Genomic DNA, 13688 nt, shown 5'->3' on the forward strand with positions numbered 1-13688 from the left:
CGCGGGGACCCGCCGCCCTCGTCGCGCCGATACCCGGACGCGCCGCGCGCGCGCGCGCGCCCGTCCCCGCCCGCCAGCGCGGCCGAACATGGCGAGCCCGGCGCCTCCGGAGCACGCCGCGGAGGGATGCCCGGCCCCGGCTGCCGCGGAGCCGCCCCGGGCTCCCCCCGAGGAGCAGGGAGAGGAGGCGCGGGAGGAAGGGGCGGTGGCGGTCGTCGCGGGGCGACAGGTGGAGGAGGCCGCCGGCGGGGTGGCCGCCGCCGTGACCTGGCTGCTGGGGGAGCCGGTGCTGTGGCTGGGCTGCCGCGCGGACGAGCTCCTGAGCTGGAAGAGGCCGCTGCGCAGCCTGCTCGGCTTCGTCGCGGCCAACCTGCTGTTCTGGTGAGAGCTCGGGCTGGGTGGGGACGCCCAGGAGGGCAGGTGACCTTGGGGCGCCCGGGAGCGGGCAGAGGGGGCGCCCCGGGCGCGGTGTGTGTGTGTGTGGGGGGGGGGGTTGTGCACGCTGAACCCTGCGACGGAAGTGTCCGCCCTGCCCCACTTTCGGGGCCACCTTTCTCGAACAGGTAGACACACACACCAACTTTCCTGCAGAAGCGCTTCGCTACAAACACAGTTGTCACCCTCCGTGTGTGTATCCACCCTGGCAAGGGAGGCGGTCGGCTGGCCCGCAAGCACCTGTACCTACAGGTGTGCCGAGCGTGCCCGGAAACTTGGGCCTTTGCTTTCGAAAACTCACGGGTTTTCACCTGCTTGCCAAAACCATGCCAGTGCAAACGTGCTTGAACTTGTATTCGCTCTCGCACCCCGAGCAGGCGTGTGGACCAGCTTAGGTACACGCTCAAGACTGCGCCGCCTTCATCAGCCACCTGATAGGCACTGAATGATTTGTTTTTCCATTCCCTGGAGGGTTGGGTTTACTCTCTTAATTCCCTGATGAGAAAACAGGAGGCAAACAGGTGGATTAGGTACATCACCCCCTCCCCCCGCCACCCAGGTGTGCACAGTGTGGAAAACAGTCGTATTTTCAGGTGAAGTACAGATAGAATACACAGGAATGTTCTCGGAAAAGCCCCTGATCAACAGGTTTGTCTCTCCAAAAAGAGCCCTTCACCAGTAAGGACAGGGAAAGTGTCTCACTCCTTCACCGAAGGACGTGCCGTTCCTCTGTTACCAGTCTGATGGGGGGTGGAGAAAAGCGTTCTTTGTTTGCAACTGTGTCCTCATAACAAGCATGATCCACACCAGTGCAGGATAAGCAGGGGTTTGGCAGGAGATACCTTGTTACAGGACACAGATTTCTTAACCTTAAAGTTAGGATATAAAGTAACCAAAACATACACAGTCTGCCATTTTCTTTGTTAACCAGAGCAACTTGAAGATTTCTCTACTGATCTGTACCAGTCCTGGTTTCCCCTTAAAATGAGCGATATCTTACCAGGGTCCTTGAATGTGAATTTACTTTGGGTATCCTAGCTGTGTGTGTTTCTACTGTTTATTCCAAATTTCTTTATCCTGTTATAAAGTTTTGTAAGGCCTCAAATAAGGAGGATATGTTGTATTATGCTACACGGAGCCACAGTCAAATAATCTCAGGGCTGTGTTTCCCTCATTTTTCAAATTGTACTTATTTATTATTAAAAAATAAGTTAATAGCCTCGTAGTTCAGACGTTTAAAGGTACAAAATGATACACATTTCGAGGTTGTCTTTGCTATGCCTGTCTCTGGCTACCCAGTTTTCTCTCAGAGGCAACCAAGGATACAGTTTCCTCTGTAGCTTTCCAGATTGTGCATGTTTTAGCAAATAGGCAATATTCTACACAAATTGTGAGATACTATTTGGGCTATTCCTCTTCTCCTATGTCTTGGCAATCACTTATTCTTTTTGAACTGCATAGGATTCTATCATTAGGATGCTACAAATTATTTAACCTGTCTCCTAATGGACCAAGATAATTTCCAAACTTCTGCTATTTTAGTGTTAGAGCTAATGGCCTCTGACACGCATTATTCTGCATATGTGAAAGCATTTCTGTAGGAAAGAGTCCCAGAAGTTTAATTTTTGGGTCCAAGAGAATGTGCATGTGTAATTTTGATGGATATCATTGTAGAATGTCCTTGGAATTCTATTAAACTCCAGCCAGCAATATGGGTGACTGCCTGTTCCTCTCTAATTTTGCAAACAGTGTTATACCAAACTTTTTGATCTTAAAAAGCGGGTAGGTGAAACAGCGTGTCCCAATTTGGCATTAAGTTGCATTTCTCTGGGATTGAGCAGTTTTTCTCATGTTCAAGATCCATTATAATTATCTTTTCTTTGCATTATCTATTTATATATTTATAAATATATATTTTTTGTATATATATATATATATTTTGTCCATATTTTTAGTTGTGCTATTGGGCTTTTTCCTATTGATTTGTAGGAACTCTTTATATTAACAACTTTAGCCTAATGAGTGTAAGTTGTAAACATTTTTTTCTGATATATTTTTAATAACAGCCATTAAAGAGAATGTTTTTTGCATAAAGTAATTGAAAGGCATATTTGGTGTTATTTTGGAGTGATGTCTTCCATCCATTAAAAGCGATATTCAAGTAAGCTCTGTGCCCAGCGTGGGGCTTGAACTCATGACCCTGAGATGAAGAGTTGCATGCTTTACCTACCAAGCCAGTCAGGCACCCCCATCTATTTTTATGAGTCTGATGGACAGGTAAACAGTGGCCAGGCATTCAGTCCAATTACAGCTTTCTGCTTCTCTGTTTTATTTCTTCTCCTGTTTGCATTATCTACATTCTGTGCATGTTTTCTTTGACAGAAAGATAATTGTCCTGCTTTTTAAATTCTTAAATACTTACTAATTGCAATTTCTGACCCATTTATTAATTTCATTAAACTGTTGGTGTTTTATCCCCCTCTGTTGCTTTTGGGGTTAAAACAATTTTCACAGTCACCGTATTCTTTAAATAGTGTGCTGATCAAGTGGTCTTAAATTATGTGATGCTCTAACATTCTGTGTCCTGGGGACTCTCAAATTTGGTATTTTTCATGAGAAAAACAGATCAGCATTCAAAGTAAGGAACCCTAATCTTAAGCGATGGTGATGATGTTTTCTCTTTAATTGGTGTTATTTCATTTTTGTGGAAGTTCACTTTTTAAAAATATTTTTTTTTGAATGGTTTAGTACTTGATGTGAGCTGTAGCTTTCATGATTTTGAGTTTGGGCTCAAAACCTCTAACATTTTTTACCTGCATGTGTAAAATCTGCAAGATTTTTGTGCTGTGAACCAGGAGCACAAAGTCTGAGAGATGCCTGTAACCAATGGGTATAACAGAAAGTTGCGTGAAGGAAGCGTAAGAGAAGAATCAGAAAGAGGATAGTTCATTTGATGGAGTTTGGGGGGAGTGACAGCAAAGTGGATGGAAGAGCTTGTGGCTCTTCATAAGGCCATCATGCTTGAACGAGACCCCGACGGACAGGAATGATTGGGGTAGATCTAACATACGGTCAAAAGCATTCCAACCTTAAGAACTTGTACTTCGTGTTTTCATGCAGTCACACAGTGGTTGGTAGAGAAAATAAGGAGATGAGACTGGCTAGTTGTTTGGGACACATGTTTGGGGGCGGTGGTCACCTCGAATGTCAGACCATGTGTTTGAACTTGTTTTTTTCTATAGACAATGGGGACCCCCCAAAAAAAGTCAAAGTGTCCATGAATATGTTAACGGGTAAGTAAATTTTGGTACATGTTTTCCTATCATAAAAGACTATATCACAATGAACATAAACTACAGCTATAGGCAACAATATAGATGAATTTTACAAACATCACTTTGGTCAGAAGAATCACACAATACATGTAGGACGATCCAGTTTCTTGAAAGTTTTAGAATGTGCAAAACTACACAGTATTGATTAGGGCCATGCACATAGGAGATTAGAAAGACACTCTTATCCCTAAAATCAACAAAATGTTTATGCCTGGGAAGAGTGAGAAGGTATGACCACAGAGGGACACATAGAAAGTTCTGGGGCACAGGCAGTGTTTTATTTTTTGACTCAGGTGGTAGTTACATGGCATTAAAATTCTAATTATTTTAAACCTGTGCATGTGTTCTCATCTATGATGTATTTTATGAAAAATGCTCGAATGCTAAATAATGCTTAAGAAATGGTATGCTCTCACGGCTCAGAGGAGCTTGATAAAATGTAGACCCCATATAGTGCCTGTCTCGAGAAGCAGGATTTCCACAACCTGAAATAGATTGGGCACCAGCCCAGTAGTCTCAGGGCTGGGTCTTCCTCATTTTACCAACAGAGGACATGTTTTTGAAATTGTCTCTCTTAATTTTAAATTTTATTTATTTTAAGAAAACGCTAATACCGCTGCACAGTTCAAAAGTTTAAAAGTACAAAAGGCTAAACAGCCTGGAGATCTCTTTCCCACGCCTGTCCCTGGCTACCCAGTTTCCTCGCAGAGGCAATCAAGGACACCACTTTTCTTTTAAATATAATTTATCGTCAAATTGGCTAATATGCGGTATGCAGTGTGCTCTTGGGTTTTGGGGTAGATTCCCATGATTTCTTGCTTCCATACAACACCCAGTGCTCATCCCAACAAGTGTCCTTCTCAATGCCCACCACCCATTTTCCACTCTCCCTTCCCCCCCCCCCCCCCCATCAACCCTCAGTTCTCTGTATTTAACAGTCTCTTATGGTTTCCCTCCCTTTCTCTCTGTAACCTTTTTTCCCCCTTCTCTTCCCCAATGGTTTTCTGTTAAGTTTCTCAAGATCCACATATGAGTGAAAACATATGACATCTGACCTTCTCTGACTTATTTCACTCAGCATAAATTACTCTCCAGTTCCATCCACGTTGCTGCAAATGGCAGGATTTCATTTTTCTCGTTGCCAAGTAGTATTCCATTGTATATAGAAACCACATTTTCTTTATCCATTCATCAGTTGATGGACATTTAGGTTCTTTCCATAATTTGGCTATTGTTGAAAGCGCTGCTATAAACATTGGGGGTACATGTGTCCCTATGCATCAGCACTCCTGTATCCTTTGGGTAAATTCCCAGCAGTGCTATTGCTGGGTCATAGGGTAGATCTATTTTTAACTTTTTGAGGAACCTCCACACTGTTTTCCAGAGAGGCTGCACTGGTTTGCATTCCCACCAACAGTGCAAGAGGGTTCCTGTTTCTCCACATCCTCGCCAGCATCTATAGTCCCCTGATTTGTTCATTTTAGCCACTCTGACCAGCGTGAGGTGGTATCTCAGCGTGGTTTTGATTTGTATTTCCCTGATGATGAGTGACATTGAACATCTTTTCATATGTCTGTTGGCCATCTGAACATCTTTGGAAAAGTGTCTATTCATGTCTTCCCATTTCTTCACTGGATTATTTGTTTCTTGGGTGTCGAGTTTGGTAAGTTCTTTATAGATTTTGGATACTTTATCTGATATGTCATTTGCAATTATCTTTTCCCATTCTGTCAGTTGCCTTTTAGTTTTGTTGATTATTTCCTTTGCAGCGCAGAAACTTTTTATCTTGATGAGGTCCCAATAGTTCATTTTTGCTTTTAATTCCCTTGCCTTTGGAGATGTGTCCAGCAAGAAATTGCTGTAGCTGAGGTCAAAGAGGTTGTTGCCTGCTTTCTCCCCTAGGGTTTTGATGGTTTCCTGTCTCACATTTAGGTCTTTCATCCATTTTGAGTTTATTTTTGTGTATGGTGTAAGAAAGTGGTCTAGTTTCATTCTTCTGCATGCTGCTGAAGGACACCACTTTTAAGCACAACATAAAATAGAATGAACACAATAAAGCAGAAAATACCCATTTTTTTGTTTTAAAAATTAACTTTTTTGCAGTATACTGTCATCAATAAAATGCACACGCTTCCAGTGTACAGCCAGATGTATATGCTTGTGTATGCACATACAGCAGTCAAGATCTAGAACATTCCACGGCACCTGGGTGGCTCTGTCAGTTGAGCGTCCATCTTCGGCTCAGGTCATGATCTCGCAGTTTGTGAGTTCGAGCCCCACATCAGGTTCTTTGCTGTCAGCGCAGGGCCCACTTTGGATCCTCTGCCCCCCTTTCTTTGCCCCTCCCCTGCTTCCATTCGCCCCCAAATAAACATTTTTTTAAAAAAATATCTAGAACACTCCATCAATCCAAAAGATTTCTCTGATTCCCTTTCCGGTCAGTACCTACTTCTGGGGATTGATCTGCTTTATGTCACCATAGATTAGAGTTATCTTCCATAAAGTTTCATGTAAATGATACAATATAATATAATGTCTTTGTTTGGCTTTGTTTACTCGGTGTGAAGTTTTGAGATCCATCCCTGTTGTGTTTTTGGTTTTTTTCCTTTTTATTGTTGCCCGGTATCCACTTAAGGTATTTGCCACAATTTGTCTGAACATTCGCTAGTTGATGTTCATTTGGGGTCTTTTCAGGGTTGGCTATTATGAATAAAACTGGAGGGGTGCCTGGGTGGCTCAGTCGGTAAAGCGTCTGACTTTGGCTCAGGTCATGATCTCCTGGTTTGTGAGTTCAAGCCCCACATCAGGCTCTGTGCTGACAGCTCAGCCTGTAGCCTGCTTCAGGGTCCCCCTCTCTCTTCCCCTTCCATGCTCATGCTCTGTCTCAATAATAAACATAAAAATTTTTTTTATGTTTATTTATTTTTGAGACAGAGAGAGACAGAGCATGAATGGGGGAGGGGCAGAGAGAGAGGGAGACACAGAATCGGAAGCAGGCTCCAGGCTCCAAGCCATCAGCGCACAGCCCGATGCGGGGCTCAAACTCACGGACCGCGAGATCGTGACCTGAGCTGAGGTCGGACGCTCAACCGATTGAGCCACCCAGGCGCCCCAACATAAAATTTTTTTTAAAAAACTGGTAAAAAAATTCGGGTCCAGATCTTTGTGTGAAATGTCTGTTTTCAGTGAGAACAGGGGCAAGGTCTGACCCGTGTCTTGCGTGGCTATGTAGCAGTTGCCTTGGATAGTTCAGCGATGGGACCAAAAGCCCATCTTCTTCACTTCCTTGCTGGAAGTGCTGAAATTGAATGCCTTACAATGCGGCCATCCTCTTGAGGCACATTCTACCTCTGCAGCCTAGAAAGCCACCCTGATGTGATTTCATTTTGAACCCACGGTTGGAGCCCATGACATACAGAACAGTCCCTGCACAGGCCGTTTTCCTCAGGGCCTCTGGCGTTGCGTGGTGACATTCCCTTCCATTTCTGGAAATAGTAAAACTGTGAGAAAGGGATTTGCTTGAGGGGACTACACTAGGGTATACCTGGCAAGAGGCACATGGGACTCTGCCTTTTGGGTTTTCTCAGGCCAGGCATCTGTGCTGTCTAGAATGCCCGGGACCCACTGAGAGCCCTGGCAGCACTGTCCTCAAGAGTTGGTTTGGAAGGTTGCAAAGTCCAACTCCCACTTGCTTCCAAGAGCCCCCCTGTCCCGTCGCTGATGGGTTCTTCCAGCCTGCATCGGGGTCGTGCCCTCTCAGAGAGTTGTCTCTGACCGGCATCATCAAGGGCGTCACTTGGGCACTTGTTAGAGACAAAGATTATGGGCTCGACTCCACACCTACTGAACCAGAATCCCTGGAGGTGGGACCAAAACATCTGAATTTTCTCCAGCTCCTCAAATGACTCTGTACACACTCACGTTTGAGAATCACTGCATTTGAGCACTTTCCCGGATCACAAGCCCTCTTGTCCATGAGGCAGCATTTCCATTGGCGGCAACTCTAAGTGAATATTTTCCTTATAATGAGTTGAGTCAACCTACCTTTTGATTACTTCTGCAGATGCCCAAGATCCACACCCCCCTTTCTAGAGTAGTCCTTTGTTGCAAGCCGCATTCTCTTCTTACTCCTACCGAGGCTTTTTTCTCCCAACTGAGAAATTCTGGGCTCCTTCCCTCACTGTTTTCCAGACTCTTCTGGCCATGCTTCAGTTTATCTATATTCCTCCTGAATGCAGCATTCCTGAGATGGTCTGAGCAGTGTGTACCACCCCCCCCCCCCCGACAGCCTCCTTCTATTCACATAGCCTGAGACAAGAATTTCTTTATTCTAATTGATAGTAACCCCCTTTGGCAGCAACTATTATTGACAATTGTTAGATTCTCGTATATATATGTGTGTATATATATGTGTGTGTATATATATATACACACGTATACATATATATATATATGACTATACAGTTATAGTTTGTCAAACTATAACTACCAAAATTAAGGACATTCACATTTAGCACTTTATTTAAATCTTAGAGCAACTCAACGAGGGAGGTACTGTTCTCTTTTTACACAGGAGGAAACAGGCTCATAGGAGTTTAACTGAATTATCAAGGATGACTTTGACCTGTGCTATTCAATAGAATGTTTGCAGCGATGGAAATATTCTGCATTTGTGCTGCCTGGTGTGGTAGCCTCTTGTGACGGTTGAGCATGTGAAATGTGGCTAGTTTGACTCAAGAACTGTAATTTTATTTCACTTAAATTTAAATAGCCGCATATGGTTAGTGGCTACCATATTGAATAGCATAAGCCTAGACCATAGTCATGAAGCCATGCCCTCTCTCCACCAATTTAGTATTGTTTTGGTTTGTGTTTTCTTTTACTGTGTTACTCTAGAGAGTAATAGAAGATTGTGGGAGCCGACAATTAGGGCTTCCATTTTATAATATTACAGACTTAATGATTTCACCATAGGGCAAAAATAACCGTGTTGGAAGAATGTTGCTTTTAGGAGGGATTTTGTTTAGTCTTAGCTGGTCTAGTTCATGTTCCCCACCTTATCTCTGTTCCACCTGGACAGTCAGCAGCTACAGATGAGTGTCTGCTCCAGGCCTACGTGGTGTGGGCCCAGTGGGTATACGAGAAGCCCCAGGTCTCTGTTTGTCTCTGAGAGTTTACACCCTGGTTTAGGAGGCATGGCTGCTTCAGTGAACTGATTGAAACACTACACCGCAGTTCTGAATTGTATGCCACGGTCTCTAGAGCCTTACAGTTTAGGAATAGCGGAGATCAGGAGGGTTGGAATAGTTAATGAAAGCTCTGCACGAATTATCGTATAGACCTAAAAAGAGAGCTATAATTGTACGCGCAAGAATAACAATCAGGGTTTTCCATGTAGGACAAACCCAGGAATAAATGGGGCCTAAGTACCTGATGCTCTCAGCCTGGGGAGACTCACCTGCCTCACGCTGAGGGTCCATCCTGGGGAACACGAATAAAAATTATTATTCTTGATGCCTGGAACCAGCGTGGGATCGGAAACATTGTTAGACGTTCAAAAGGTGTGGTGAACTGAGCTGAACTAGAGAGTATTCCCCAAGCTTAGATAGGATGGGGCTAGTTTAAGAGAGGCCTTGCAAAATAGAAGAGGCTTCAGTTCCCTGAAAATAGTCATGGACTTTTTTGTATTCAGCATTTAGCAAACGTTTCTTGAGTGGTGGTCTCATGTGCTTTTTATTAGACCCAGCGGCCCCTCGTGAGATCCCGTGTGAGGCTGTTTTCTCAGACTTTAGTACGCTAGCACCGGGAACTTGGGGTTGAGGACTTAAGAAATGGGGCTGGTTTAACCAGATTGATACTCCTCCTAGAAACCCCATCAGGGTTTCCTCTTTAATAACTACACACCTCGTCTTTAGTCATTTTGCACAATTTTATGCGTATGCTATTTGAGCGATAACTTTACCTCAGGTTCTTTCTGCTACTCTCCTTTTTCCCTTTTATCCTGTTGTGCACGACTGTTTTTAAATTGCTGGGTTGATCCAAATGAGTACAAATAAATGAGGTATATCATTATTACTAGCCGCTGGGAATGCAGTGATGATTAAGACACATTCTGACCCCTGGTGTGAGAAACAGATTAGTAAGGAAACAATTCTTTTTTAATTTTTTTTAATTTTTTTTTAATGTTTTATTTATTTTTGAGACAGGGAGAGACAGAGCATGAACAGGGGAGGGCCAGAGAGAGGGAGACACAGAATCTGAAACAGGCTCCAGGCTCTGAGAGGTCAGCACAGAGCCCAACGTGGGGCTCGAACTCACGAACCGCGAGATCATGACCTGAGCCGAAGTCGGCCGCTTAACCGACTGAGCCACCCAGGCGCCCCAGTAAGGAAACAATTCTAATGCAAGGTTACGCTGTGCACACTGAGGTAGCACACATGGGCCAGGAAGAAGCAACAGAAAGAACTTCCTTGAATCCTGAATGAAGGGGTCTGGGGCCGGGGCAGGAGGCAGGATGGTCAGTACCTAAAAAGTCAAAGAGAACTAATACCTATCGAAGAGCTCTTAGGTACTAGGTACTAGGTTAATTCATGGGAGCTTGAACGGGGCATACAGTGGCACTCATCTGGACCATATCTAACAAGCAGTTTCCATCTATTACTCTAATGTAAATACCATCATGTTGGACCCTTTCTTCCAAAACCTCCATGCAAAAATTCAACAAATATTTGTCGACCGCCACTGTTTTAAGTGCTGGAGATGTAAGAGTGGACACAAAATATGTACACATAGGGCTCCCTTTTTCACGGAGCTTGTACTCCAGTGGTGGGAATAGCAGAAGAAAGGCAACAAATACTCAAAAATGCTAGAAGAAGCTGGACACTATGGAGAAAACTGAAGCAGGGACAAGGAGTGACAAGGAGGTGCTACTTGGCTGAAGCGGTCAGTGCGGGCATCTCAGAGGAATGACCTCGAACAGACACCTGAAGAACGAGTCCGGGAATGATCCAGGCAGCTCCCTTTCTGGTGGAATGTTCCAGACAGAGGAAATGGTGTGTGCCAAGGCCCTGAGGGAGGTGGACTTGAGGTGTTAGCAGAAAAGCAAGGAGCCCCCTGTGGTGGGAGCTGGGTGAGCAGGGGGGAGACACCACTGGTTTGGCGTGAACTCGGTGCTGCAGCTGTGCCAGATTCTGCGTTTTGGCTTTTCCTGAGCCCTCCTGGACGAAGGAGGGGAGCGAGAGCCTGGGGCCCGAGGCTAGTGAGGAGTTTCACCGAAGCACGTGGTGGTGAGGAGAGGCGGTGGGGGTGGGGGGGAGAAGATGGCTTCGGGGGGACTCTGGAGGTATAATCCGGGGGACTGAGTGGTCTGGGGGTGGGAAGAAAGTGGTAGAGGACCGGCGGGCCTGCGAGGGTAGGTGAGGAGGGGCTGGCATGAACCAGTATCAGGGACCCTGAGGTTCAGCGGGTTGGGGCCATGGGGGAAGAGGGTGACGTGAGTTTTGGGATGTTAAATTGGATGTGCCTTTGGGCCACCACATGAAGTCCAAGTAAGTCCCTGTGGGGTTCGCTCCATGGGCTGATGCTCGGGGGACAGAAGGTCGCAGTACAGATTTGGGTGTGTGGGGGTGCAGGCTTGGGTAGTTGGGAATTCCCAGGGGGAGCACTTGCTGGGTAACGAGAGGAGGGCTTGGAGGACAGTGTTGAGGAAACTGTCATTAGCGAGGTGGGTGCCCAAAAGGAGCCCCGTTCGCAGGCGCGTTGGGACACAGTGGGGCCCAGATGGAGGTGCCGGGCAGATAACCGTCCAGGTCATTCCGTGTGCAAGTGCTCCCTCTTGGCCCCGGTGGGACCCGTGTCTGCAGGAGCCTGGCCTTCAAGTCACAGCAGAAGGGACTGATTCTTCTGTCCTCCTGGCCGTGCCTTCCTGGCCACTTTGCAACTTGGCTGGCTCCCGACTTGGCCAAGAGTTTGAGCAGTTCCAGAAATTCCCACTCTGGAATGTCGGGCTTTCGTGCCTGTGGAGATAACCTGTGTGAATGTCAGAAGCTGCACGTTAGCTGTTTCTGTTTGCACTCTTGTAGAGTCCTACCCCTGTCCCCTCCATGAGACGCCTGGGCGGGTTCTCCCAAGGACACTGGGATTTGTGGGGCTGGAGGCAGTAGGAAGGAAGGTTGATGACATGGGGCAGGAAAAGTGACACAGGGGGTCTGGGGAAGCCCCGGGGGGCTGGGCTTGGAAGGACACCTCTTCCTGTGATGCCTGAGGACAATGGGCAAGGTGGACAGGCCTGGACTGGAGGTGGCCAGGGGCAGTGTGCAGTGGGGGCCGATTTCCCTTTGAAGGAGGAGGAGGAACTATTGAAGACATTGATGGAGTGTGAGGCTGGCTAGAGCTTTCGTGGGGAAGGATATCAGGAAATCACAAATGATTGTGTTTGGGGGAGATAGATGCTCAATTGCATTGTTTTCCTGGCTTTATTTATGTTTGGCGTTTTTTTGGTGAATTTATTTTTATCAGATTCCTGTGTTTTCATCTTTGCCCCTTTTTTCAAGGTGCAGTATTAATTAGATTTTTTAATGTTGATTTATTTTTGAAGGAGAGGGAGAGACAGAGTGTGAGCAGGGGAGGGGCAGAGAGAGGGAGACACAGAATCCCAAGCAGCCTCTGAGCTGTCAGCACAGAGCCTGATGCGGGACTCGAACTCACAGACCCTGAGATCATGACCTGTACTGGAGTTGGATGCTTAACCAACTGAGCCACCTAGGCGCCCCCTAGGGTGCATTTTTTAAAATGAAATAGTACCAAATTTAGCAATATGGTCACCCCACATTACTAATGTGTAATTAGTAATGTGTATTAGTTTAACAGTAAGTATTTTGAGGGATATTTTCCATTTGCTTAAAGAAGTGAGATCATGGTATCCTTATATCATTGAAGACATGCTTTTGTTATTTTTTTAATTTTATTTTTAGAGGGAGCATACTTGAACAGGGGAGAGGGGTGGGGGGCGGGGGAGAGGGAGAAGGAGAAGGAGAGGGAGAGAGAATCCCATGCAGGCTTCATGCTCAGCATGGAGCCTGATGCAGGGCTCGATTCCACGACCCTGGGATCATGACAACTGAAATCAAGAGGTGATGCTCATCCAACTGAACCACCCAGGTGCCTCCAGACATGCCTTTAGAAGCATAAAATGCTTAACTATTTTCAAAGATTTTTCTGAAATATTCTCTCTAGTGCTTTTTTTTCTCTACAGATTTCTGTTTATTGGGGAAGGAAATCTTTTTGTCTCGGGAACAAAGGTGGCAATACCCAGGTGAAACACATTGGGCCAGGTATGGCCACTTGCACGGTCCAGATGGAGCCTTGGAACTGGGGAAGGAGCAGGAGCCACCGGCCTACGGGCAGCCAGCTGGCCGAACCTTTCATGGGAAAGATCACCTCAGGTGGAGCAGAGAGTTCACTCCTGCTGTGGCCACCCAGGCTCGCTGGGTTTCCAGATAAACCGATCCGGCTACTGTGGAACAAGGCAGGTTTCATTTGACAAATTCTGGTGCACGGTATTGTAGCCTTGAGTGATTTCACTTTGTGATACCTGCAGTGGTCATTGATTTTAACAGTGACCATTTACTGGACTCTGCTGGGCACTTGATGTGGTTTGTATCTTACTGAATTCTCACATCACCCAGCAAGGGATCATTGCCTCATTTTACAGGAGGGATATTGAGGCTCAGGGCTTTTAAGTCGCTTGCCCCCAATGTGACCATAAGTGGCAGGGCTGATACCAGCCCTGGTATTTTAACTGGGCTTCTTGTATGTTCTTCCCTCAATAAACTAGACTCTACCACAAGGGGAGGTTGAAATATAAAATGAGACATGATTTTATATGACTTATCCCCCCTGTCTCCAGGACAGAGTTAA

At 45.9% G+C, this 13688-nt stretch overlaps 1 protein-coding gene across 1 annotated transcript in view; it reads left to right on the forward strand.

The window, feature by feature from the left end:
• Nucleotides 1-68: 68 nt before the first annotated feature.
• The window catches only part of RETREG1 (reticulophagy regulator 1), a 127537-nt gene continuing 113917 nt past the window's right edge, over nt 69-13688 (forward strand). The window contains exon 1 of the mRNA XM_049648267.1: nt 69-381. Coding sequence (XP_049504224.1) covers nt 89-381 — 293 coding nt within the window. The 5' untranslated portion in view covers nt 69-88. The remainder of the gene's footprint in view (nt 382-13688) is intronic.

The sequence above is a fragment of the Panthera uncia genome (assembly GCF_023721935.1).
Source record: "Panthera uncia isolate 11264 chromosome A1 unlocalized genomic scaffold, Puncia_PCG_1.0 HiC_scaffold_17, whole genome shotgun sequence".
NCBI lineage: Eukaryota > Metazoa > Chordata > Mammalia > Carnivora > Felidae > Panthera > Panthera uncia.